General features: G+C 43.2%; 1 protein-coding gene across 9 annotated transcripts in view; it reads left to right on the top strand.

Annotated features, from left to right (window-relative positions):
- Positions 1-27,562, top strand: part of heatr5a (HEAT repeat containing 5a) — a 196,638-nt gene that overhangs the window by 92,067 nt on the left and 77,009 nt on the right. For 8 of the 9 annotated variants that reach the window (XM_078233685.1, XM_078233681.1, XM_078233686.1 and 5 more), the window contains 4 exons: positions 5,781-5,940; positions 7,065-7,254; positions 12,912-13,081; positions 13,678-13,704. In XM_078233685.1, the coding sequence (XP_078089811.1) occupies positions 5,781-5,940; positions 7,065-7,254; positions 12,912-13,081; positions 13,678-13,704 (547 nt within the window). The remainder of the gene's footprint in view (positions 1-5,780; positions 5,941-7,064; positions 7,255-12,911; positions 13,082-13,677; positions 13,705-27,562) is intronic. The other variant, XM_078233687.1, reaches the window with a different exon arrangement.

Raw genomic sequence — 27,562 nt, 5'->3', positions numbered from 1 at the left:
ACCACTGTGCTACCATGCCGCCCAAGGGTGTTGGAGAGAGTTACAGAACAAAGAGATCTCTGGGTACATGTTCATAGTTCTTTGAAAGTGGAGTCACAGGTGGACAGAATGGTGAAGAAGGCGTTCAGCATGCTTGGTTTCATCAGTCAGAACATTGAATACAGGAGTTGGGACGTCTTGTTGAAGTTGTACAAGACATTGGTAAGGCCACACTTGGAATACTGTGTGCAATTCTGGTCGCCCTATTATAGAAAGGATATTATTAAACTAGAAAGAGTGCAGAAAAGATTTACTAGGATGCTACTGGGACTTGATGGTTTGAGTTATAAGGAGAGGCTGGAGAGACTGGGACTTTTTTTCTCTGGAGCGTAGAAGGCTGAGGGGTGACCTTATAGAGGTCTGTAAAATAATGAGGGGCCATAAATCAGCTGGATAGTAACTATCTTTTCCCAAAGATAGGGGAATCTAAAACTAGGCATAGGTTTAAGGTGAGAGGGGAGAGATACAAAAGTGTCCAGAGGGGCAATTTGTTCACAGGGAGGGTGGTGAGTGTCTGGAACAAGCTGTCAGAGGTAGTAGTAGAGGCGGGTACAATTTTGTCTTTTAAAAAGCACTTGGACAGTTACATGGGTAAGATAGAGGGATATGGGCCAAATGCGGGCCAAAGTGGAATTTCATGATCCCAAAGCTTAAAAAAAGGGCGGCATGGACAAGTTGGGCCGAAGGGCCTGTTTCCATGCTGTAAACCTCTATGACTATGCTTAGCCCTTCAATGCAGGAAGGTGATGAGGACTTGCAGTGATGAGAGCGCTGGTGCTCCTGAGTTTTTGCTTATGTTTGACTGCTGTGTTTCTGTTGCCAGCACATTGACTCCCTGCTCATGTGCAAGTGAGGTACTGGCCTTATTCCTTTGTCCTGTAGCATAGAGGGGGATTAGGTGGGCAGGTCTCAGGTTCACTGATCAGTGCCGGAGTTCTTCCAAGGATGTATGTTACTATCGGTTTGAGTGGGCCGAACCATTTCCCTTTCATTGAGGGTCTGTGAGAAATGGGGTGAAGACCTATCCCAATGGGAGGGGAGTCAAAGAGAGTGAGACCTTGAGGTTATGAACAACAAAAGGTTTTAGTAAGGTGACAAGTGCAATTGTGACATTTGATTTTGACTCCCAACTCTCTGTGACTAACTTCACCCATGCCCACTCTGTACCCCTACAACTCCTTACTCCTGCGAACAATCCCACTATTCTCAGTGTATTCCCAGGATAAACATCAGACGTGGAAGCAACCTGCTGCTTTCCATGCCCTGTTGCCTGAGATGCTGTTGGCGGGTGCCCTCCGGAGCAGGCCCCAGCCTACTCTTAGGTGGCACTGCTGCCTCGTAGTGCCAGGCACCCGGATTTGATTCTGGCCTTGGGTGATTCTCTGTGTGGAATTTGCATATTCTCCAATTTCCTGTGTGAGTTTCCTCCGGGTGCTCTGGTTTCCTCCCACAGTTCAAAGATGTGCAGGTTCGGTGGCTTGGCCATGCTAAATTGCAGCTTGATGTCCAATGATATGTAGATTAGTTGGATTATCCATGCTAAATGACTGAGGTTACAGGGATAGGTTGGGGGAGTGGCCCTTGTGGAAGATGCTCTTTCTAATAGCTGGTACGGGATTCGATGATGATGCCGTGTCACTGAGTGGCTTGCTAGGCCATTTCAGAGAGTCAGCTGTGCTGTGGATCTGGAGTCACATGTAGGCCAGAACAGGTAACGGTGGCAGATTTCCTTTCCTAAAGGACATTAATGAACCTGATGGAATTTTGTGACAATCGACAATGGTGTCACAGTCATCCATTCCAGATTTTTTTGTTGAATTCAAATTTCCCATCTGCATTGGTGTGATCTGGACCTGGGTCCCCAGAGCAGTACTCTGGATCTCTGGATTTCTGGTCCAGTGACAATTCACGCCATCACTTCCCTTCATTCTTCGACTAAACTGAAATTTAAAATCAATAATAATCGGGTTAGACAGTTGGAGCCCAAGGAAAGCACCAAATCCAAATAATGCACTTAATTCTTAAAATTTAAATTTCGCCTTCTGTAACCATTATCCATGCACAAGGTGGACAGAGAGAGAAAAGTCATGTTCTGGTGTTAGTACAACAGGATGAAGTAGGTAGTATCTGCATTAAACACTGAAATGCTGAGGTTACTTTGGTGATTTGTTACAAATGCATTGGTTCAGGTTTTGATAAGTAAACAAAGGAAAAACAAATCCACTTAGAATCATAGAAACCCTACAGTGCAGAAAGAGGCCATTTGGCCCATCGAGTCTGCACCGACCACAATCCCACCCAGGCCCTACCCCCATATCCCTACATATTTTACCCACTAATCCCTCTAACCTACGCATCTCAGGACACTAAGGGCAATTTTTAGCATGGCCAATCAACCTAACCCGCACATCTTTGGACTGTGGGAGGAAACCGGAGCACCCGGAGGAAACCCACGCAGACACGAGGAGAATGTGCAAACTCCACACAGACAGTGACCCAAGCCGGGAATCGAACCCAGGTCCCTGGAGCTGTGAAGCAGCAGTGTTAACCACTGTGCTACCATGCCGCCCAAATTAGACTTGAAGTCTAATTAATCCATCCATTTGAAATAGCTTACAAGCATTTGCATTCATCACAGATCATAAAAAGTGTGACAATTACATGATGCCTTGCCACAAAAAAATTTCAGATCTTTGTGTTCGACCACTAATATTCAGGGTTTTTTTTTGTCTTTGACCACTCATCCCTGCTATCGTCACTTGCCGACATTAATTCCTGACCCTTCAATACTTCTGAAATTCTGTGTTTAAATTCCTTAATGACCTTGCCCTCCCAGTCTCTGTAACCTTTTCCAGCCATACATTCTTTGTTGTTTTAACTATAACCTCTTGCACAACCCCTCCATTTACCTTCAAGGTTTGCCTTCAAGCACTTGTGTCAAATACTCTGCAATTCTCTCACTTGACACACCCGCCTCATTCTCTTTCTTGCTCTCACTCTGTCCCTCCCTCGCTTCTTTCTCCTCCTCCAACTTTGAGTTCTTGCTTACGATCACTTCTTGATGAAATTTTTGGTCACTGTCCTAAAATCCATTTATTTGCATCGGCTTCCTTTTTTTCTTGTTGTGAGGCCATTTTTTTTAAAGGCACTACTAAATGCCGAGAACTGTTGAATCATTGTTGTGAAGGTTGCCGAGGAGTCAGCTGGATTCTACTCTGATCAAGAATGTAGGACTATTGAATTATAGAATCCCTACAGGACAGAAGGAGGCCATTTGGCCCATCAAGCTTACAACGACAACAATTCAACCCAGGTCCTATTCTATCCCCATAACCCCACATATTTACTATCCTAATCCCCCTGACATTAAGGGGCAATTTATCATGACCAATCAACCTAACCCACACATTTTTGAACTGTGGGAGGAAACCAGAGCACCCGGAGGAAACCCACGCAGACACGGGGAGAACATGCAAACTCCACACACAGTGACTCGAGGCTGGAATTGAACCTGGGTCCCGGGAGCTGTGAGGTAGCAGTGCTAACCACTGGGGCACGCCTTGCTTTGTAGTGACTGAAGTGTGTCACTGAGTTCGATAGAAACCCATCTTGCTTTCATCGGATTTTGGAAGACTCTTGAGTTAATGTCAGATGTAGCCCTCATCATTAGCCCTGGGAATTATACGGGTAGACCTCCCATTCAGTTGAAGTCTGATCGTGTAGGGTTATGCTGCAAGAGTTTTCCCTGGATAAATACTAGCATGAATCCCCTGCACATTTTGTTCTGCTACCTTTGTCTAAGCTGAGTAATTCCTTTGAGGTGCGACAACAATTTGAATTCATATGAACTGATAACACAACTTATCCCACGATACCTCGTTAAGATGCTCTAAGGATTCAAGACCATCTAAGCAATGCTAAAGGTTTGCATCATGGTGCCATGTGCAATCTTTTTAAAATGGGAATCGTTAACTCTTAACTAACACTCAGCATTGTTTTGGTTGAGCACCAACACTTTTATATTTTTATCAAATGTATTTTTGAACATTATTTTCAATTTAGTAACAAACAAATCATACTGGTGATTCCCCAGCATCCACTTTTAACTATTGGAATTCTAACAGTCATTCAGGGCAGAGTAATTTGAGGGAAGGAAATATCTTCAATGAAAATTGCTTCTTTATAAATGCCTTATTTTCAAAAATAAAGTTTGGAACAAAACATCTTTTTCCAATACATTGTCAATGTTTTCTGGCAGCATTTCCGGTTAGGTAGTGGTTAGAAAGGCATTCAGCTGATATCTATTATCATGAAATGGTAATATTGAATAGAAATTATTACTACTTTCTTTCCTGAATCAGAGACTACCTCTCTGCTACTGATGGTGTGTATGAACTAAATATTCTAAAAGATGTGGGATTCAATTTCCAGTCTAGATGGATGTCTGTTCGAATAGCAGGAAAATTGATCAGGATTTTTGATTCTTGTGGATATCCAGTGTCTTCTGCTTCACGGTGCATGTGTATGGATTTTTGATGAGGATAAATTGGGTTCATGCACGATGCCCTCTATAGTTGAAGAGTCCATTGACATCATGTCTCGACTCAATGCATGAAAAACGGCCAGTTTGCTGTTGTGTTATGGAGATACTCTGAAACTAGACTCAAAAAGTTCATAAAAGGAGGAGAAAATTGACAAATGAAAAGAAATGCCATGACAGCTGATTTCAAACCACTGAAGAGGTCATTACTGATGTGTACTTTAAGAAATAATGGTAACATACTCGTATGCTGCCTTCTATTTTGATTGTCTGCACTGTTTGTGTAGAGTTTGCCCGTTCTCCTCATGTCTACGTAGATTTCCCCGGGTGCTCCGGTTTCTTCCCACACTTCAAAGATGTGCAGGTTAGGTTGATTGGCCATGCTAAATTAATCCTTAGCGTCAGGAGGATTAGCAGGATTAATACGTGATGTTACGGGGATACGGTCTGAGTGGGATTGTTGTCAGTGCAGGCTCAAAGGGCCGAATGGTCTCCTTCTGCACTGCAGGGATTCCATGACTTCTGTCTTTCCTATCGCACTGGCACTGAAATTCATGCACAACACTGCTCAATGATGCGGTAGGCAGAATGTCTTTTTGGACTGAGGGTAGTATTAGGTTAGTGCAGTGGCTAAGTAAGTGGTATTTTCCACTAACAGAATGCTGCAGGTGGAATGCCACGCACATAGGCTGTACATCCCAGAGATCGGCTGATGGAAATAATCAACGTGCTCCTTCAATTGTTCATAATGGGCAAAATACACAATGGGCAGAGTACAGACTGTGTACTCAACTAGCTTGTTCTTGCAAAATCCAAAACAAAACATCTATTGTTTGTTAGATTCTGTAATTGTGCAGCACTTGGTGAACAATCCTGACTGCAAATGGGATCCTTGACTGGACCCCAGATTGTGGGGGACACATCTGGTGAGCACTAATAACATTTGTTGAAAGTAGACAGGTTTGAGGTTCAAGATGCTTACTAAGTTGATAAAGCCACAGGATTCCACGGGTTTTGAATAAATAAATTTTACTGTCCAAAGTTCAAAAAGATGAACCAATTTAAAATATCTGTCTTGTATGCTAGCATTTTTCTATTTGTCCTGATGAGTTCAAGATGAAAATATTCAACAACATGTCTCTCTTCAGCAATATTAATGTTCTGTATTACAAAGCGACTGTTTCCTTCCTCATCACCTCAGGTTAAAGTCTGCCAGGGATGTGATTTCGCGCACAGGACATTCCATGGCTTTAGGCTCCCTTTACAGGTACCTGGGAGGAATAGTTTCAAGTCAACACTTGAATGCTTGTGTCAGTATTCTTTATACTTTATCTCAAGACAGCACATCTCCTGAAGTTCAGGTAATATATATTTTGGAATATGAAGTCAAAAGTAAGTGCTTGTAAATATGAAAGCATGAAAATTTTATCTTGTTTACAAATCCTCCTTTAATTTTGCTGTATTGAAGAGATTTGTTACCATAACCTGCTTAACCTAAATTCCGTTCGACTTTCCTGTAGTGATAAAAATCTTGTCTGAGATTTGTGCAAATGCCTTGTATAATGGGATCACAACCTGTATAATTTAGATGCATGGTTCATTGCTAAAATATTTGGTTCATTGAATGGAAAAATTGTTGTAACGTTACAGAAATCGTACCTGTTTAGGTATTGTGGTACACTGGAAAACTAAATAATGGATTGAACTTTAGTTGTGTGCTTTCTTGTTTGATACAAACACTTGTTGAAAATTTACTCTTTTTAAAAAAAAAAGATGGTTGTTTTCACTGCAGGATTGTCTGCAATAAATATAGTGGGTTTATTGAGTTTGATCGAGTTTTTAAGGTGGAATATAACACACTAGCTATATAGGAATATAACACACTAGCTATATAACAGATGCAAACAACAGTGACTAGTGCATGTTGATCCAGATTGGGCAGGTAGATGGTATGCATGAAACCCTTTTTATGTCTTTTCTATCTCTTCTGGGCGGATACCCTCCTTACCTACCCCGGCCCGGATACCCTCCTTACCTACCCCGGCCCGGCTGCCCTCCCCATACTGCATTCCTCTGTCCCACCCCCTGTTCAGCCACCCTTGAAGTATGCTTGCCTTCAAAGTATAAGAGCAGAATGTTATAAAATTAACTTGTACGCAAGAAGGATTAACTTGACTGAATTTTGGCTTGAAATAGAATAAGGTATATATCCTGCAAAGCTTAATGGTACTGAATAGTTGAATAACGGATTGTTCCCTTTATGATATTGAGAAGGGATTTGTAATATTCATTAATTTAGCCGTCTTATCGAAGAAGTTCAATCCATTACCTTAGTATAAATGTGATTTGTTTGTAAAGTAGCTTTGTTCATAACTTTCTTTGAAAAGATTGATGAATTTCTGATTGAATACACGTCGTACTTTATACTGGATCTTTTATTGGTACTGCTTTTAATTATAAATACTCTATTCGTCTTCAATTGTAGACCTGGGCACTGCACTCCTTGTCATTGTTAATAGATTCCAGTGGTCCAATGTATCATGCCCACGTGGAATCGAGTCTTTCTCTTGTCTTGCTGCTGCTGTTGACTGTGCCTCCTACTCATGTAGAAGTTCATCGAAGTTTGGGTCGTTGTTTGAATGTACTTATTACCACACTGGGGCCAGAATTGCAAGGTAACGTGTTTGCAATAGTTGATCATTGTGATGAGAGTGCTCAATAGCATTTGAAATGTGCTTCCCATTGCATGTTAAATGCCTGAAATTTAGATTGATTTTAAAACAAAAGTGTTCGTATATTTTACTAAATTGATTTTTATTTAATGTTTGATCATCTCCGATAAAGGAATATGTTTTTCCCATGGAAAGCATAGTTTTTTGTGTCGAAATGGGAGACTTTCTGTTCATTTCATATAATTTTCAAACATATATTGAGCTAAAATGAATGGCGTTTCTTAAGTAATTGGAAAATGGAGGTTGGAAGACATGTTTCAGCAAGACGTCATGAATTGATTTTAACTTGAAGTTAGTCAAAATACAAGATTTGGATATGATTGCATGGCATTTATAGGAATAGAGATTCAAACGTTGGGCATCTGATGCTGTGCAGTGAATCATAGAAACCCTACAGTACAGAAAGAGGCCATTCGGCACATCGAGTCTGCACCGAACACAATCCCACCCAGGCCCTACCTCCATGTCCCTAGATATTTACCCACTAACCCATGCATCTCAGGACACTAAGGGCAATTTTAACATGGCCAATCAACCTAACCCGCACATCTTTGGACTGTGGGAGGAAACCGGAGCACCCGGAGGAAACCCACGCAGACACGGGGAGAATGTGCAAACTCCACACAGACAGTGATCCAAGCCGGGAATCGAACCCAGGTCCCTGGAGCTGTGAAGCAGCAGTGTTAACCACTGTGAACAAAGAACAGTACAGCACAGGAAACCGGCCCTTCGGCCCTCCAAGCCTGTGCTGCTCATTGGTCCAACGAGACCATTCCTTTGTATCCCTCCATTCCCACACTGCTCATGTGACTATCCAGGTAAGTCTTAAACGATGCCAGCGTGTCTAACTCCACCACCCTACTTGGCAGCGCTTTCCAGGCCCCCACCACTCTGTGTAAAAAACGTCCCTCTGATATCTGAGTTATACCTCGCCCCTCTCACCTTGAGCCCTTGACCCTCTCGTGATCGTCACCTCCGACCTGGGAAAAAGCTTCCCACTGTTCACCCTATCTATACCCTTCATAATTTTGTACACTTCTATTAGGCCTCCCCTCCTTCTCCGTCTTTCCAGAGAGAACAAGCCCAGTTTACCCAATCTCACCTCATAGCTGAGACCCTCCATACCAGGCAACATCCTGGTAAACCTTCGCTGCACTCTCTCTAAAGCCTCCACGTCCTTCTGGTAGTGCAGCGACCAGAACTGGACGCAGTACTCCAAATGTGGTCTAACCAGCGTTCTATACAGCCGCAACATCAGACTCCAGCTTTTATACTCTATACCTCGTCCTATAAAGGCAAGCATACCATATGCCGCCTTCACCACCTTCTCCACCTGTGCTGCCACCTTCAAGGATTTGTGGACTTGCACACCTAGGTCCCTCTGTGTTTCTATACTCTTGATGGCTCTGCCATTTATTGTATAACTCCCCCCTACATTAGTTCTTCCAAAATGCATCACTTCGCATTTATCTGGATTAAATTCCATCTGCCATTTCTCCGCCCAATTTTCCAGCCTATCTATATCCTGCTGTATTGTCCGACAATGTTCATCGCTATCCGCAAGTCCAGCCATCTTCGTGTCATCCGCAAACTTGCTGATAACACCAGTTACACCTTCTTCCAAATCATTTATATATATCACAAATAGCAGAAGTCCGAGTACAGAGCCCTGCGGAACACCACTGGTCACAGACCTCCACCCGGAAAAAGACCCTTCGACTGCTACCCTCTGTCTCCTGTGGCCAAGCCAGTTTTCTACCCATCTAGCCACCTTTCCTTGTATCCCATGAGCCTTAACCTTCTTAACCAACCTGCCATGAGGGACTTTGTCAAATGCCTTACTGAAATCCATATAGACGACATCCACGGCCCTTCCTTCGTCAACCGTTTTTGTCACTTCCTCAAAAAACTCCACCAAATTTGTAAGGCACGACCTCCCTCTTACAAAACCATGCCGTCTGTCACTAATGAGATTGTTCCGTTCTAAATGAGCATACATCCTGTCTCTAAGAATCCTCTCCAACAACTTCCCTACCACGGACGTCAAGCTACCGTGTCGCCTCAAATCCTCGAATCATTGTGTCTTTTAGTTAGGATTGATGAGATCTTGAAATTGTATTTTCAAGTACTGTCAGTATTTCTATCTTTCGTTCTTGGTGGAAAATGCAAACATGGTTGATGGACCTGAGATTTTCACTATCTGCATATATGTTACATTGTATCTTGCTGTTCCAACCTAAAGACCTGATGCTTACCAAACTGCAGAAATGCATGATGTAAATGTGTGTTTTAACGCTTTGTTGAATTAGTGTTTCACCAGTAAGTATTTTACGACCATTATGATTATGGGGGTGTAGGTGGAGGGGATTAGTCGAGGAGTCGAATGCCCCGGGGTGGGGTGGGAGGGGAGGGGTGGTTGGGAAGGTCACGATAATAGTTTCCAAGAAGCGACAAGTGGTTTTAATTCTCCAAACTTTTTCTGGCTAACTATTGCTGTGAGACAGTTAAAATCATTGGAAGTTTGCAATTTAACTGTGCTTTGGATGGTTCCCAGTGCAGGGCAGCTATCCTTCAGAAGTTTGAAGTTATCCAGCCATTACCTGGGAACCTCTGGTGGGGTGGGGGTTGGGAGTGGGTTTTCCCAATGCAGATTTGGGGTACCCCCAAGTACTCTGGTCTGGAGCTCAGAAGTTACAAGCCATTGTCTTGGCCTTTGCCACAAACTCCATTCTGCTCCCCACTCCTTGTCAACTACCTGAAGCCGAACTACACTATTTGCAACTTGGGTGTTATACTTGACCCTGAGGTAAGCAGCCAACCGCATATTTGTGTCAACACTAAGGCTGCCCATTTTCTATCTCCACGTCAAATCCTTGCCTAAACTCATCTGCTGCTGAAGTACATGCTTCTTGACATGACTCTTTGAACAAACTCCAAGCCAGTCTCCTATGATCTATCCCATATAAACTTGATCATTCAAAAAGCTCCTGCCCGTGACCTGACCTAACCTAACTCATTCACTCATCAACCTTGTGCATATTGACAATTGTTAAGCAGCACCTTGATTTTAAAATTCTTATCCTGTTTTCAAATCCCTCTATTGATATCCCTTATCTCTGGAATCTTCTCCAGCTGCTGAATCCTCAGATATTTGCACTCCTCAATTCTGACCATGTGAGCATTCACATCATTGTTACAGCGCTGGAAGTGGCCATTTGGCCCATTGTTTCTCTAAAACATTTACCTGTGTCATTCCCCTTCCTTTCACCAATGGGAATAGTTTTTCCCTGTCTACTCTGTTAAGACCCCTCATGACTTTGAATACATTTATTCAATTTTCTCTCAATCTTCTCAAAGGAAAATAGTCCCAACTTCACCAATCTACATAACTGTAGTTCCTCATCTTTGAGACCATTCTTGTGAATCTTTTCACCTCTTTCTAATGCCTTCACATCTTTCCTAAAGTTGGCACCCAGAACTGACTGCAATATTCTAGTCGAGGCCGAGCCAGTGTTTTATAAAAGTTTAACATAACCTTCTTGCTCTTTTACTCTGTTACTCTATTCCCTCTAATAATAAAACATTTGTAGTATTCATGATTTTAATTGCTGCACCCATAAAGGCCATGTGTTCAGTTGGCAAGCGCTCTAATCTCCTCAAACCTCTCTGCCTCTCTACCTTTCTGTGCTGTAATGTTCTATGTTCAGAATCATCTTCAGTAGTTTCCCAACCATAGACATGAGACTCACTGGTCTGTAGTTCCCTGGCTTGTCTCTATAACCTTTCTTAAATATTAACTGTTCTCCAGTCCTCTGGCACCAAATAAACCTGTTGGACTTTAACCTGGTGTTGTTAAAACTCTTACTGTGTTCACCCCAGTCCAACGCCGGCATCTCCACATCATGACCTCCCCGGTGGCCAGGGAGAAATTCGAAATTTGCGTCAGAACCCCTGCAATTTCCTCCCTTACCTCCCACAACAGCCTGGGGCACAATTCATCTGGACCTGGATATTTGTCCACTTTTAAGCCTGCCAATACATCCAGTACCTTGTCACTCCCGATGATAGTTTTCTCTCTCCCGAGTTCCATAACTTGCCTCCTCATTCTCATGGTTGAAGACAGATGTGAAATATTAGTTTAACACCCTACCAATGTCCTCTGCCTCCACCCACAGATTTCCCCCTTGGTCCCTAATGGGCCATATTCTTTCCCTGGTTATCCTCTTCCCATTGACATACTTATAAAATATTTTAGGATTTTCCCCACTTTTACCAGCCAGAGCTTTCTCATATCCCCTCTTTGCTCTCCTAATTGATTTCTTAAGCTCCAACTTGCACTTTCTATACTCCACTAATGCCTCCACAGACCTACTCCCCTTATACTTGTTAAAAGCCTCTCTTTTCCTTCTCATTGTATCCTGTATGTTTCTGGTCTGGAGATGCCGGCGTTGGACTGGGGTAAACACCAGTAAAGCTCCGAGTAAAGCTCTGTTTGTGAACAGAATTCCCACTCACCTGAAGAAGGGGCTAAGAGCTCCGAAAGCTTGTGTGGCTTTTGCTACCAAATAAACCTGTTGGACTTTAACCTGGTGTTGTTAAACTTCTTACTGTGTTTCTGGTCATCCATGGTTCTCTGGGTTTGTTACACCTTCCTATTACCCGAGAGGGAACATGCTGGTCCTGCACCCTCCCCATTTCATCTTTGAACACCCCCCACTGCTCTCTAGATTTCCCCACAAGTAACTCGTTCCAGTCTACCTTGGCCAGATCCCACCTAATTTTGTTAAAATCTACTCTGATTTAGGTTGAATAAACTCGGCTTGTTTTTACTGGAAAGACAGAGGCTGAGGGGAGGCCTAATAGAGGTCTACAAAATTGAGAGGCATGGACAGGGTGGTTAGCCAGAGGCTTTTTCCCAGGGTGGAAGTGTCAATCATGAAGGGGTGCAGGTTTAAGGTGAGGGGGGTAAGTTTAAGGGAGATATGTGGGGGAAGTTTTTCATGCAGAGAGTGATGGGTGCCTAGAATCCGCTGCCAGATGAGGTGGTGGAAGCAGGCACATCAGCACCCCTTAGGAGGCATCTGGATGGGTATATGAATAGGGAGGGATACGGACCGAGTAAAGGCAGAAGGTTTTCACTAGTTTAGTTAGGGCATCATGATCAGCACGGCCTTGGAGGGCTGAAGGCTCGGTTCCTGTGCTGTACTTTTCTTTGTTCTTTATAACTCCTCTTCGCAATAGTATCACAGTTCAGTTTACTTCCACCCGAACAGGCAGATGGAGTTTCACTTTAATGTACCATCTGAATTGTGACACATCTGTTCGCATGTGCTCAGTATTGCATGGGAATGTCAGTCTTGATTTTTGTGTTCAAGCCCTGGAGTGGGACTTGAACCTGAAACATTATGACGCAGAGGTGAGAGTGAGTGTTACTGATTGACTCACAGCTGACTGTTGGTGAAGTAAACTGAACCTGGACTAATTTTCCTGTCTGGGCCAATGCTGGAAAATATTTTCAGTGTACGCTGAGTACTTAATGAATTCAGTATTTACTGTTCCAGTAGTTAAAAGTAAATAATCTATCTATATTTAATTCCTAGGCAACAGCACATCTGTCCCTCTGTTAAGAACCTCCTGCCTAGTTGGCTGTGCAGTGATGCAGGATAACCCTGATTGTCTTGTGCAGGCACAAGCTATCTCCTGCCTGCAGCAGTTGCATATGTTTGCACCACGTCATGTGAACCTTTCCAATCTTGTCCCTAGTCTCTGTGTAAGTATGCCATGTGAATATAATCTTTTTATATTTGAATTTGGGTACCTTCAACTTGCATTGGTTAAAAATGAACCATCCATAAATTGGTTGTACCCATTGCTGTGACTTAAATAAAAGCTGTATGGTTTGATTTTAGGGATCATTTTAAAGTAATTACACCAGGGTCAAATTAATGCACAACCGTCCAAATAAGGGGCCCGTAATAAAATTCACCCTAATGCAGAAAAACTGCATAAAACTACTAACCTAGTTTTATTTAAGCCTAATGTATTGCAATATGACTACTTTGCTTGTAAATGCAGCTTGTAAACAGTCTGAAGGACTGTTTCTTGAATTTAGCACAAGTTTATAACTTCATGGGTTGGATTTTAACGCAGTATCAAGAGGCCTTGGCGCCATAACTGCTTCATCAGGGCTTTGTACAGTTATTTTGTAACTGACAAACCGGTGTCTGCACAATCAGAACACCGTGCTTTGCCTCGTGTCAAGTTCTTGCTAGCAATATTATAATTAGTATCACAGTTTCCGTTTGTTGAACAAATGTTCAACCAGGGTGTTATTGTGACTGGTCTGTCATTTGTTCTTTTGTGCAGGAGATCTTATTGGATAATTCTGTTTGGGTAGGTTATTTCCCTCATTGCACCCATTTCCCACCTGCCGCAACACCTCCCTCACCCCCACATCCTCAAACAAGTGTTGGTTTCATGTGTTTAAATACTTTTTTATATTGGTTTGTTTTTAGCTCTGATTCTAGTATCAAATTAACAACTTGGCTGGGCATGCAAATTGAATACAAACAAGTTGTGAGATGCAACTTCCCTACTGATAACCCTTGGCTGACCTCTGACTTAATTTTCTAATGTACTTTCCTTACTTGACTAGCATCAATTGCATCTGCAGGCTGCACAGGTATAGATTAATACTGTAAATGGTTTGGCTTTTTATTATTTGCTTTATTATGCGAGAAGCTCCCCAAAACCTTGAGATTGTCATGAGCAGTGTGTGCATTTTGCTCCTCTTTTAAGATTCTTTCAATATTTTGATCGTGTCTGAAACTCTTCAGTCAGCTGATACACAATGGGCTGTTGATTTTCACACACTAACTTGCAGAGTATATGCAAAAGTTAACGCCACAGAATTACAGTTTACTTTAACTCATAATTTTTGCTTGTTCTTTTGTGCTTGATAGTAATTGTCAGCATTTCTTTGTCTTGCAGGTGAGTGCACTGCTACATTCATATGGTTTATAGTAAAAGCTTGTTCATGTTTTAGCTGTTTAAAATTATTACAATGAGATCCAAGTGACTTTGGGTGCAAGTTGAAATTAATTGTTTTGACTTAAAATTTTAGCACAAGTAAACTGGTGTACTTGCCACTAATAATCAGTTACAGTCCAGAATTTCAGCCTGGAGTACATTTTGGAGATATTATGCTGTGCAATCTTTTATAAATTAAAAATGATCAATTGAACTAATGATGACACAAGTGCTCAAATTGTAACAATATTCTGTATAAATTTACATATTTTTACAGAAATAGAAATAATCCAGTTACTGTTTTGATGAATTTTAGACCAAGAATACACTGTCAGATTTTCATGTTGCACTAAACAAAGAACAAAGAAAATTACAGCACAGGAACAGGCCCTTCGGTCTTCCAAGCCTGCACCGACCATGCTGCCCGAATGAACTAAAACCCCCTACCTTTCCGGGGATCATAGGGCGGCACGGTAGCACAGTGGTTAGCACTGCTGCTTCACAGCTCCAGGGACCTGGGTTCGATTCCCGGCTTGGGTCAGTGTCTGTGTGGAGTTTGCATATTCTCCTCGTGTCTGCGTGGGTTTCCTCCGGGTGCTCCGGTTTCCTCCCACAGTCCAAAGATGTGCGGGTTAGGTTGATTGGCCATGCTAAAATTGCCCTTAGTGTCCTGAGATGCATAGGTTAGAGGGATTAGTGGGTTAATATGTAGGGATATGGGGGTAGGGCCTGGGTGGGATTGTGGTCGGTGCAGACTCGATGGGCCGAATGGCCTCTTTCTGTGCTGTAGGGTTTCTATGATATCCCTCTATTCCCATCCTATTCTTGTATTTGTCCAGACACCCCTTAAAACTCACTATCATATCTGCTTCCACTACCTTCCCCAGCAGCGAGTTCCAGGCACCCACCACCCTCTGTAAAAAAAAAAAAATTTGCCTCGTACATCTCCTTTAAACCTTGCCCCGAGCACCTTAAACCTATGCTCCCTAGTAATTGACTCTTCCACCCTGGGAAAAAGCTTCTGACGATCCACTCTGTCCATGCCCCTCATAATCTTGGAGACTTCTATCAGGTCGCCCCTCAACCTCTGTCATTCCAGTGAGAACAAACCAAGTTTTCCAACTTGTCCTCATAGCTAATGCCCTCCATGCCAGGCAACATCCTGGTAAATCTTCTCTGTACCTTCTGCAAAGCCTCCACATCCTTCTGGTAGTGTGGCGACCTGAATTGAACACTATATTCCAAGTGCAGCTTAACTAAGATTCTATAAAGCTGCAACATGACGTGCCAATTTTTAAACTCAATGCCCTGGCCGATGAAGGCAAGCATGCCGTATGCCTTCTTGACTACCTTCTCCACCTGCATTGCCACGTTCATTGACCTGTGTTCCTGTACACTCGTCAATACTCATAAGGATTCTGCCATTGACTGTATATTTCCTGTCTTTATTAGACCTTCCAAAATGCATTACCTCACATTTATCTGGATTAAACTCCATCTGCCATCTCTCCGCCCAAGCCTCCAACCGATCTGCATCCTCTGATGGTCCTCATCGCTATCCACAAATCCACCAACCTTTATGTCATCCACTGGTAATCAAACCAGTTATATTTTCCTCCAAATCATTTTTATATTACGAACAGCCAAGGTCTCAGCACTGATCCCTGAGGAACGCCACTTGTTATAGCCCTCCATTCAGAAACACACCCTTCCACTGCTACCCTCTGTCTTCTATGACCAAGCCAGTTCTGTATCCATCTTGCCAGCTCACCTCTGATCCCATGCGACTTCACCTTCTGTACCAGTCTGCCATGATTGATGAGGGTAGGGCAGTGGATGTTGTCTACATGGACTTCAGTTAGACCTTTGACAAGGTCCCTCCACAAAACCGTGTTGCCTCTTGCTAATACGTCCACTTATTTCCAAATGGGAGTAAATCCTGACTCAAAGAATCCTCTCCAATAATTTTCCTACCGCTGATGTAAGGCTCGCTGGCCTGTAATTACCTGGATTATTCTTGCTACCCTTCTTAAACAAAGGAACAACATTGCCTATTCTCTAATCCTCTGGGACCTCCCCTGTAGTCATGATGTGGAGATGCCGGCGTTGGACTGGGGTAAACACAGTAAGAAGTTTAACAACACCAGGTTAAAGTCCAACAGGTTTATTTGGTAGCAAAAGCCACACAAGCTTTCGAGGCTCTAAGCCCCTTCTTCAGGTGAGTGGGAATTCTGTTCACAAACAGAACTTATAAAGACACAGACTCAATTTACATGAATAATGGTTGGAATGCGAATACTTACAACTAATCCAGTCTTTAAGAAACAAAACAATGGGAGTGGAGAGAGCATCAAGACAGGCTAAAAAGACCATAAGACCATAAGACCATAAGACATAGGAGCGGAAGTAAGGCCATTCGGCCCATCGAGTCCACTCCACCATTCAATCATGGTTGATTTCAACTCCATTTACCCGCTCTCTCCCCATAGCCCTTAATTCCTCGAGAAATCAAGAATTTATCAATTTCTGTCTTGAAGACGCTCAACGTCTCGGCCTCCACAGCCCTCTGTGGCAATGAATTCCACAGACCCACCACTCTCTGGCTGAAGAAATTTCTCCTCATCTCTGTTCTAAAGTGACTCCCTTTTATTCTAAGGCTGTGCCCCCGCGTCCTAGTCTCCCCTGTTAATGGAAACAACTTCCCTACGTCCATCCTATCTAAGCCGTTCATTATCTTGTAAGTTTCTATCAGATCTCCCCTCAACCTCCTAAACTCCAATGAATATAATCCCACGATCCTCAGACGTTCATCGTATGTCAGGCCTACCATTCCTGGGATCATCCGTGTGAATCTCCGCTGGACCCGCTCCAGTGCCAGTATGTCCTTCCTGAGGTGTGGGGCCCAAAATTGCTCACAGTACTCCAAATGGGGCCTAACCAGTGCTTTATAAAGCCTCAGAAGTACATCCCTGCTTTTGTATTCCAAGCCTCTTGAGATAAATGACAACATTACATTTGCTTTCCTAATTACGGACTCAACCTGCAAGTTTACCTTTAGAGAATCCTGGACTAGGACTCCCAAGTCCCTTTGCACTTTAGCATTATGAATTTTGTCACCGTTTAGAAAATAGTCCATGCCTCTATTCTTTTTTCCAAAGTGTACGACCTCGCACTTGCCCACGTTGAATTTCATCAGCCACTTCTTGGACCACTCTCCTAAACTGTCTAAATCTTTCTGCAGCCTCCCCACCTCCTCAATACTACCTGCCCCTCCACCTATCTTTGTATCATCGGCAAACTTGGCCAGAATGCTCCCAGTCCCGTCATCTAGATCGTTAATATATAAAGAGAACAGCTGTGGCCCCAACACTGAACCCTGCGGGACACCACTTGTCACCGGTTGCCATTCTGAGAAAGAACCTTTTATCCCAACTCTCTGCCTTCTGTCTGACAGCCAATCGTCAATCCATGTTAGTACCTTGCCTCGAATACCATGGGCCCTTATTTTACTCAGCAGTCTCCCGTGAGGCACCTTGTCAAAGGCCTTTTGGAAGTCAAGATAGATAACATCCATTGGCTCTCCTTGGTCTAACCTATTTGTTATCTCTTCAAAGAACTCTAACAGGTTTGTCAGGCACGACCTCCCCTTACTAAATCCATGCTGACTTGTCTTAATCCGACCCTGCACTTCCAAGAATTTAGAAATCTCATCCTTAACGATGGATTCTAGAATTTTGCCAACAACTGAGGTTAGGCTAATTGGCCTATAATTTTCCATCTTTTTTCTTGTTCCCTTCTTGAACAGTGGGGTTACAACAGCGATTTTCCAATCCTCTGGGACTTTCCCTGACTCCAGTGACTTTTGAAAGATCATAACTAACGCCTCCACTATTTCTTCAGCTATCTCCTTTAGAACTCTAGGATGTAGCCCATCTGGGCCCGGAGATTTATCAATTTTCAGACCTTTTAGTTTCTCTAGCACTTTCTCCTTTGTGATGGCAACCATATTCAACTCTGCCCCCTGACTTTCCTGAATTGTTGGGATATTACTCATGTCTTCTACTGTGAAGACTGACGCAAAGTACTTATTAAGTTCCTCAGCTATTTCCTTGTCTCCCATCACTAGATTACCAGCGTCATTTTGGAGCGGCCCAATGTCTACTTTTGCCTCCCGTTTGTTTTTAATGTATTTAAAGAAACTTTTACTATCATTCCTAATGTTACTGGCTAGCCTACCTTCATATTTGATCCTCTCCTTCCTTATTTCTCTCTTTGTTATCCTCTGTTTGTTTTTATAGCCTTCCCAATCTTCTGACTTCCCACTACTCTTTGCCACATTATAGGCTCTCTCTTTTGCCTTGATGCATTCCCTGACTTCCTTTGTCAGCCATGGCTGCCTAATCCCCCCTCTGATAACCTTTCTTTTGTTTGGGATGAACCTCTGCACTGTGTCCTCAATTACTCCCAGAAACTCCTGCCATTGCTGTTCTACTGTCTTTCCCACTAGGCTCTGCTTCCAGTCGATTTTTGTCAGTTCCTCCCTCATGCGCCTGTAATTACCTTTATTTAACTGTAGAACCTTCACATCTGATTCTGCCTTCCTTCTTTCAAATTGCAGACTGAATTCTACCATATTATGATCACTGCTTCCTAAGTCTTCCCTTACTTTAAGATCTTTTATCACGTCTGGCTCATTACATAACACTAAGTCCAGAATAGCCTGTTCCCTCGTGGGCTCCATCACAAGCTGTTCCAAAAAGCCGTCCTGTAAACATTCAATGAATTCCCTTTCTTTGGGTCCACTGGCAACATTATTTACCCAGTCCACCTGCATATTGAAATCCCCCATGATCACTCTGACCTTGCCTTTCTGACATGCCCTTTCTATTTCGTGGTGCATTTTGTGCCCCTGGTCCTGACCACTGTCAGGAGGCCTGTACATAACTCCCATTATGGTTTTTTTGCCTTTGTGGTTCCTCAACTCTACCCACACAGACTCCACATCGTCTGACCCTATGTCGTTTAGTGCTATTGATTTAATTTCATTTCTAATTAACAAGGCAACCCCGCCCCCTCTACCCACCCCTCTGTCTTTTCGATAGGTTGTGAATCCCTGGATGTTTAACTGCCAGTCCTGAACCCCCTGCAACCACGTCTCTGTGATGCCTACCACATCATACCTGCCAGTCACAATCTGGGCCACAAGCTCATCTATCTTGTTCCGGACACTGCGGGCATTTAAATATAGCACCTTTAATTCCCTATTGACCGTCCCTTTTTGTTTTCGTAGTGTGGTGGACCTTGGTTTACTGAGCCTTTCCAGACACTGTGTCATATTTTGTGAGATGGGGACTATCGTAACCTCTCCTGAGTGCTGTCTTTTCGTGATTTTTTGTAATCCTAAGCAGCTACGCTTCCCACTGATTCCTTCACCTCTTGGTTCCCTGACTGGAATGCGAATACTTACAACTAATCCAGTCTTTAAGAAACAAAACAATGGGAGTGGAGAGAGCATCAAGACAGGCTAAAAATATGTGTATTGTCTCCAGACAAGACAGCCAGTGAAACTCTGCAGGTCCACGCAACTGTGGGGGTTACAGATAGTGTGACATGAACCCAATATCCCGGTTGAGGCCGTCCTTGTGTGTGCGGAACTTGGCTATCAGTTTCAGCAGAAACTGATAGCCAAGTTCCGCACACACAAGGACGGCCTCAACCGGGATATTGGGTCCATGTCACACTATCTGTAACCCCCACAGTTGCGTGGACCTGCAGAGTTTCACTGGCTGTCTTGTCTGGAGACAATACACATATTTTTAGCCTGTCTTGATGCTCTCTCCACTCCCATTGTTTTGTTTCTTAAAGACTGGATTAGTTGTAAGTATTCGCATTCCAACCATTTTTCATGTAAATTGAGTCTGTGTCTTTATAAGTTCTGTTTGTGAACAGAATTCCCACTCACCTGAAGAAGGGGCTTAGAGCCTCGAAAGCTTGTGTGGCTTTTGCTACCAAATAAACCTGTTGGACTTTAACCTGGTGTTGTTAAACTTCTTACTGTACCTCCCCTGTAGCCAGTGAGGTTACAAAGTTTTCTCTCGAGACCCCAGCAATTTCCTCCCGTGCCTCTCTCAGTATTTTGGGGTATATCCCATCAGGCCCTGGGGACTTGCCTACCTTAATGTTTCTCAAGAACCCCAATACCACCTTTTTGATCTCAACATGACTCAAACTATCTGCACACCCTTTCCCAGACTCATCATCCATCAAATCCTTCTCTTTGGTGAATACAGACGCAGAGTACTCATTTAATTCCTCGCCGATTTCCTCTGGGTCCATGCATTGATTCCCTCCCCTGTCCTTGAGTGAGCCAACCCTCTCCCTGGCTCCCTTTTGCTCTTTATATATGTATAAAAAGCCTTGGGATTTTCCTTAATGCTGCTGGCCAATGATTTTTTGTGACCTCTTTTAGCCCTCCTTACTCTATGCTTAAGTTTCTTTCTACTTTCCTTGTATTCCACAGTTGTTTCGTGTGTTCCCAGCCTCCGAGCCTTGACAAATGCTTCCTTTTTCTCTTTGACTAGGCTCGCAATATCTCTCGTTATCCAAGGTTCCCAAAACTTGCCATATTTATCCTTCATCCTTACAGGAATGTGCTAGTCCTGAATCCCTATCAACTTACACTTGAACTCCCACATGCCAGATGTTGATTTGCCTTCGAACATCTGCCCCCAATCTCCATTCTTCAGTCCCTGCCTAATTTTGTTGTAATTAGCCTTCCCCCAGTTTAGCACCTTAACTTGAGGACTACACTTTTCTTTAACCATCAGTACCTTAAAGCTTACTGAATTGTGGTCACTGTTCCTGAACTGCTCCCCTACTGAAACGTTGACCACCTGGTCAGGCTCATTCCCCAATACCAGGTCCAGTATGGCCGCTTCCCTAGTTGGACTATCGACACACTGTTTCAAGAAGCCTTCCCGGATGCTCCTTACAAACTCTGCCCCATCCATGCCCCTAGCACTAAGTGAATCCCAGTCAATATAGGGGAAGTTAAAATCTCCCACCAAAACAACCCTGTTACTTTTACACCTTGCCAAAATCTGCTTACATATCTGTTCCTCTATCTCCCGCTGGCTTTTGGGCGGCCTATAGTAAACCCCCAACATTGTGACTACACCTTTCCTATTCCTGAGCTCTACCCGTATTGCCTCGCTGATTGAGCGCTCCAAGGTGTCCTCCCGCAGTAAGTCTCCTTAACCAGTAATGCAACTCCCCCATCCCTTTTACATCCCCCTCTATCCCGTCTGAAACATCTGTATCCTGGAACGTTAAGCTGCCGATCCTGTCCTTCCCTTAACCAAGTCTCTGTAGTACCAACAACAACATAGTTCCAAGTACTAATCCAAGCTCTAAGTTCATTTGCCTTCATTGTTACACTTCTCGCATTGAAACAAATGCACTTCAGTCCACCAGAATCTCTTTGATTCGCAACTACACCCCACCTGCTCTTTCTCTGAGTCTCACTGGCCCTATTCTCTGGTTCCCCTTCAGTTAATTCACCATTGCTTTGGTTCCCACGCCCCTGCCAAACTAGTTTAATTCCTCATGTGTGACACTAGCAAACCTCCTGGCCAGAATATTTATGCCTTTCCAGTTTAGAGGCAACCTGTCCTCCTTGTACAGGTCCCACCTACCTCTGAAAAGACCTCAATGGTCCAGATATCTGAAACCCTCCCTCCTACACTTGCTTTTTAGCCACGTGTTGAGCTACACTATCTTCCTATTCCTAGCCCCTCTGGCACGTGGCACAGGGAGTAATCCTGAGATTACAACCCTAGAGGTCCTGCCTTTTAACTTTCTACATAACTCCCTAAACTGTTGCTGCAGGACCTCATCACACTTCCTGCCTATGTCGTTAGTACCAATATGTACCACGACCTCTGGCTGTTCACCCTCTCCCTTCAGAATCTTTCTGCCCGTTCAGCGACATCCTGGACCCTGGCAGCAGGGAGACAACATACCATCCCAGAGTCTCTTTCACATCCACAGAAGCGCCTATCTCCACCCTTCACTATAGAGTCCCCTATAACTCTTGCTCTCATGCTCTTTGTCCCTCCCTGCTTCACAACAGAGTCAGCCGTGGTGCAACTGCTCTGGCTGCTGCTGCTGTTATCCCCTGATAGGCAATCTCCCCCAACAGTATCCAAAATGGTATACATGTTAGAGAGAGGGACGACCACAGGGGTTTCCTGCACTGACTGCCTGCCCCTTCTAGCGGTCACCCATCTATCTGGCTGCACCTCGGGTGTGACTACGTCTCTAAAGCTCCTATCTATGACAATTGGATGCACTTCCTGCAGATGTAGTCGTCCGAGACGTTGCAAGTGTCACGAATCTCCCACATCTCACAAGTACAGCACTTAACCTCACTGACTGACATTTCGAGTCCCCATTAAATTATTTCAGAAAATTTATAAAACTCTTACCTTCACTTTTCCCTTCTCACAGTGGCCTTTTTTTTTGGTTAGAGGAGGAGGGAGGGAGGGAAACATTAATGTAGTGTTTCGGGCTTACTGCTCCCCACTTCAAGGTAAATGTTGCCAGGCTGACTTCTCCCAGGATGCACCAGTGAAGTCCCTCAGCCACCTCTACCAGATGCTGTAACTCCTGTTTATCACTGGAGGTGTTCTTCCGCTTCCCACTTCTTAGTAGATGTTGCTGGGCCAACTTCTCCCAGAATACACCAGTGAAGTCCCTCAGTCGGCTCGACCAGAAACATTGCAGCTCTCTCTCTGTGACTAAGTTACTAAGTTCATTGCCTCATGGAACCACTCAAGACAGACCAGCAAGTCCCGTGATCAAACAATTAATAGATTGGGGAACCGTGGGGAGATTACAGTGGCTATGAACTGGGATGGAAAAAAAAGCCAGGCTTTTCTGACAAAATAATAATGAGTTTAATGGCATCAGCATTACTAATATGTAAATTGATCAGCAACTGGTGGTGAGGAAAAGATACCCTGCAAGTACAACTTGTACGGTTTGCACTGCTGCATTGATCTTTGTGAAAATGAAATCTTGCCCTCAGCCTGTCCGAGAGATTCATGGAATTGCTGCATTTGCACATTAATTTTAAGTTGAGCATCCTACAGAAAGTTAGGGCTGGTATTTAACAGCACAAGTATAATTTTTGAGAGATTTTTGTTCCTGCAATGAGATGTAACATCTCTGGCCGTGAAATGGAACAAGTTAAACTTTGGAGATACATTCCCACAGGTAAATTGTTAGAGAATTTTAAATTTCTTTCTTTGTCTTTGTATCTTTTTCTCCCTTGATTTCTCTTTCTATATCTTTGACTTGAATGCACCATATTTTTCTCCATTCCTCTCTTTCTAAAACCTTAAATCTCATTGGCCCAGAAGATGGGTGGTTGGCTGTCAAGGTCCAACATGTCCTGTAACCCTCATTATTAGTTCACGCTTCCAGCAACTTGCAGGGCAAACATTATCTAGCTGAAGAGTCAAGAGTGAAAGGGCAGAAAATGCAATTAACTGGCCACATTGTGAAATGCCCCGCTTCATCAAAACCTTGTCCAATTATGTTTGACTATCTGTGTTGGGTTTCTAATTCACCTTTTTAATGGCATTTGCGTTGGCATTCGTCTGCTCAGCATATGCACACAGCCAGCTCATATAAATTGGCATCTTCATGCGAATTGTGGTCACAAAGCTTACACTGAAGAACATATCTGAGCTTAATAATTGGTTGGCGCTCCAAACAAAGGGTTTATCTGAAATATGATCAATTCATTGTGATTTGATGCATTTGATTAGGAAACAATTAATTCTCAGCCTACTTTTTGGTGAACAAGGGTTCTTGATCCTTTTTGTTGTTCTTTTTGCTTTCAATTTATGATACCAACATCCCTTCCAAGGTGTACGTTTTTTTGGTTAAATTTTGAGCTGCACTTCCAAGACTGCAGAAAGCCCATCGCTAGATACTCTGAGGTTATAGGCCTTTGAGTGGTAAATGCTCTTGCAAAAGGACAGCTTGCTTGACCACTCCAAAATGCTAGGTGGTCACACCATCTATATGTTGGGTTCGTGGGTTCCCTACCTTGAAGTAAATTAATGAGCCAAGTGATTTTTTTATATGACAATTTGGCAGCTGTCATGATTTTTTTCTTGGTTATAACCTATAAATTAAAAGATTTATTTATTTCAGCTTCACAATATGCCACACAGCAATTTGAACTCTCAACACCTTGATTACAAGTCAAATGCCCCAACCGCTGCATTACTCTACCCAAAGATCAGACTTGAGGATCTCCCTTGGAACTCTGCAAAACTGCTGTGTGGAAATACGTTTTATACACACAGGAAGGTTATATTGGAACGCATAGATGTGAACCAGTGTAACAGTGTATTAAAACTACGGTGTTCTGCTCCACAATGACATTCTTTTAGAATTGGTGTTCTTCACCCCAGCATTGTTTTGGCTGAAAGATCTGGAGAGTCGGCTGTGTCTGGTCATTGTTGCTGGTTATAATTTGCAGAGGTTTTTTTTTGCAAACCAAAAAGTTTATTTTGCACATTTGTTGTTTTTTGGTGGTTGAAGTGTGAATCTGTGACACATTGTGAATGTTTGTCCATCTGTAGGCAGTTGCTGGTTGACTCTAGTTTGATTCTTCAACTCAGTTTTCACTAGCTTGAACTGTAATGGCTTCCTGTAATGTTAAGAGTATATATCTCAAGTAAATTTCTTGAAATAAAATTTACTTTGGATGTCCTTTCTCTGCCTTTCCTGTTAAATTTGTATCAAATTTCAGGACCTCAGTTATTCCTTTCTAAATTCAAGATATGGTTCTCTGATAACTCTTAGACATTACCAAGTTGTAAATGTGAAGTTTGATTACTTCTGTGCATTTCACTCAACTAGATTGCTCCCCAGAATTTGTGATGATGGTACTTGATATTTTACATTGTCCTTTGAGATTGAGAGGATGCTTGTCACACTAAGGAGCATGGTAACACTAAGGAGATCCAGCTCTGATGAAGAGTCATCCAGATTTGAAACATTAACTCTGTTCTCTCTCCACAGATGCTGAGATTTTCCAGCATTTTCTGTTTTTCTTCCTTTATTTCCATCACTGTTTGATGAAGTCATGAAGGAGAAAGGCTACACATATTCGGGATACAAGATATATTTGTACTAGGATAGTAAATATTCTCAGAACAGCTTCTCTTTAGCCACTCAAGAACTGTGAACTTTGTTATGGAGAGAAAGGGCAGTTTCATTCACTCGCATTGGAGCAGTCCTTTCGAACACTTGGTTAGCTGAGCATTGTACAACCCTAGAAAACACATTATTGGGTGCTGCTGAGTTTAACTGTCTTATAATTGTTACTGGAATGCAGTTCCACAGATGTTAGTCCTTTCTACGCCGTCTTGTGTGATTTTGTTTGATAAATTGCCTTTGTCACGTACTTATGTACATTGTGTACTCAATGAACAAGTACAGCTATGGAAGAGAAGAATTATATTGTTGTTTGTTATGACACGAAAGATAGGCCAGTAACTTCTAAACTCCACGGCATTGTAACTACTCCAAAGATGCACAGGAAAACCCCCTTTCCTCCCTCCATCTTCAGTAAAGATTGCATAACAATTGCATGCGAAGTGCAAACAGCCGATGGGAAAATGCTCTGGACTGGGAACCATCCAGAAATGCAGCTTAAATCGCAGACTTCAGATGGTTCCGGCTATGTTGCCACAATGGTTACCAAGAAAATGTTAGAAGAATTAAAACCGCTTTTAGCTTCTGGGAACTGTTCTTCAGACCCACACCAACCTCCCACGGATTCCCCCAACCCCCAAGAGTTGCCATTCTTTGACCCTGATTGCCACTCTGCAGAAGTTCAGACCTATAGTGATCCAAGTATCCAGGAAATGTTAGCAAGAGTTTGTGAAGCTCCTCCTCCTCCTGCAGTTGAAAAGTGAAATGTCCAATAATTTCATTTCCATGTTTTTACATATGGTTGCACTTGTACATAAGGTATCTGATTTCTCCCTCTGTGCATTCCCACCAGCTCTTCCCCTGCCCTCCCACCCCCAGCAACAGATGTCCTGAGCAATATTATTGAAATTATACAAGGGTTCATTCAATAAATAGATTTTTAGTGCTTGAAATCTTCCAAGTGTTTTTTCTACTGAAATACTTTCCCTTTTAAATTCTTCAAATTCAAAGTTAAAGTCAATATTTACAAGATAAAAATATAGAACAATTCCATGTCAAATATCCAAACTGCCTTTGGTATGTGCTTTGTTTTGTATGATGTGGAGATGCCGGTGTTGGACTGGGGTAAACACAGTAAGAAGTCTCACAACACCAGGTTAAAGTCCAACAGGTTTATTTGGTAGCACAAGCCACTCGCTTTCGGAGCGCTGCCCCTTCATCAGGTGAGTGGGAGTTCTGTTCACAAACAAGGAATATAAAGACACAAACTCAATTTACAAAATAATGGTTGGAATGCGAGTCTTTACAGGTTATCAAGTCTTAAAGGTACAGACAATGTGAGTGCAGAGAGGGTTAAGCACAGGTTAAAGAGATGTGTATTGTCTCCAGCCAGGACAGTTCGTGAGATTTTGCAAGCCCAGGCTAGTCATGGGGGTTACAGATAGTGTGACATGAACCCAAGATCCCGGTTGAGGCTGTCCTCGTGTGTGGAACTTGGCTATCAGTCTCTGCTCAGCGACTCTGCGCTGTCGTGTGTCGTGAAGGCCGCCTTGGAGAACGCTTACCCAAAGATCAGAGGCCGAATGCCCGTGACCACTGAAGTGTTCCCCAACAGGAAGAGAACACTCTTGCCTGGTGATTGTCGAGCGGTGTTCATTTATCCGTTGTCGTAGCGTCTGCATGGTCTCCCCAATGTACCATGCCTCGGGACATTCTTTCCTGCAGCGTATCAGGTAGACAACATTGGCCGAGTTGCAAGAGTATGTACCGTGTACCTGGTGGATGGTGTTCTCACGTGAGATGATGGCATCCGTGTCGATGATCCGGCACGTCTTGCAGAGGTTGCTGTGGCAGAGTTGTGTGGTGTCGTGGTCACTGTTCTCCTGAAGGCTGGCTAGTTTGCTGCGGACAATGGTCTATTTGAGGTTGTGCGGTTGTTTGAAGGCAAGAAGTGGGGGTGTGGGGATGGCCTTGGCGAGATGTTCGT

Source organism: Mustelus asterias, chromosome 18 (assembly GCF_964213995.1).
Source record: "Mustelus asterias chromosome 18, sMusAst1.hap1.1, whole genome shotgun sequence".
In the NCBI taxonomy this organism is placed as follows: domain Eukaryota; kingdom Metazoa; phylum Chordata; class Chondrichthyes; order Carcharhiniformes; family Triakidae; genus Mustelus; species Mustelus asterias.
Note: the sequence above shows the minus strand (reverse complement) of the source record. Positions and strands in the feature narration are given on the sequence as shown.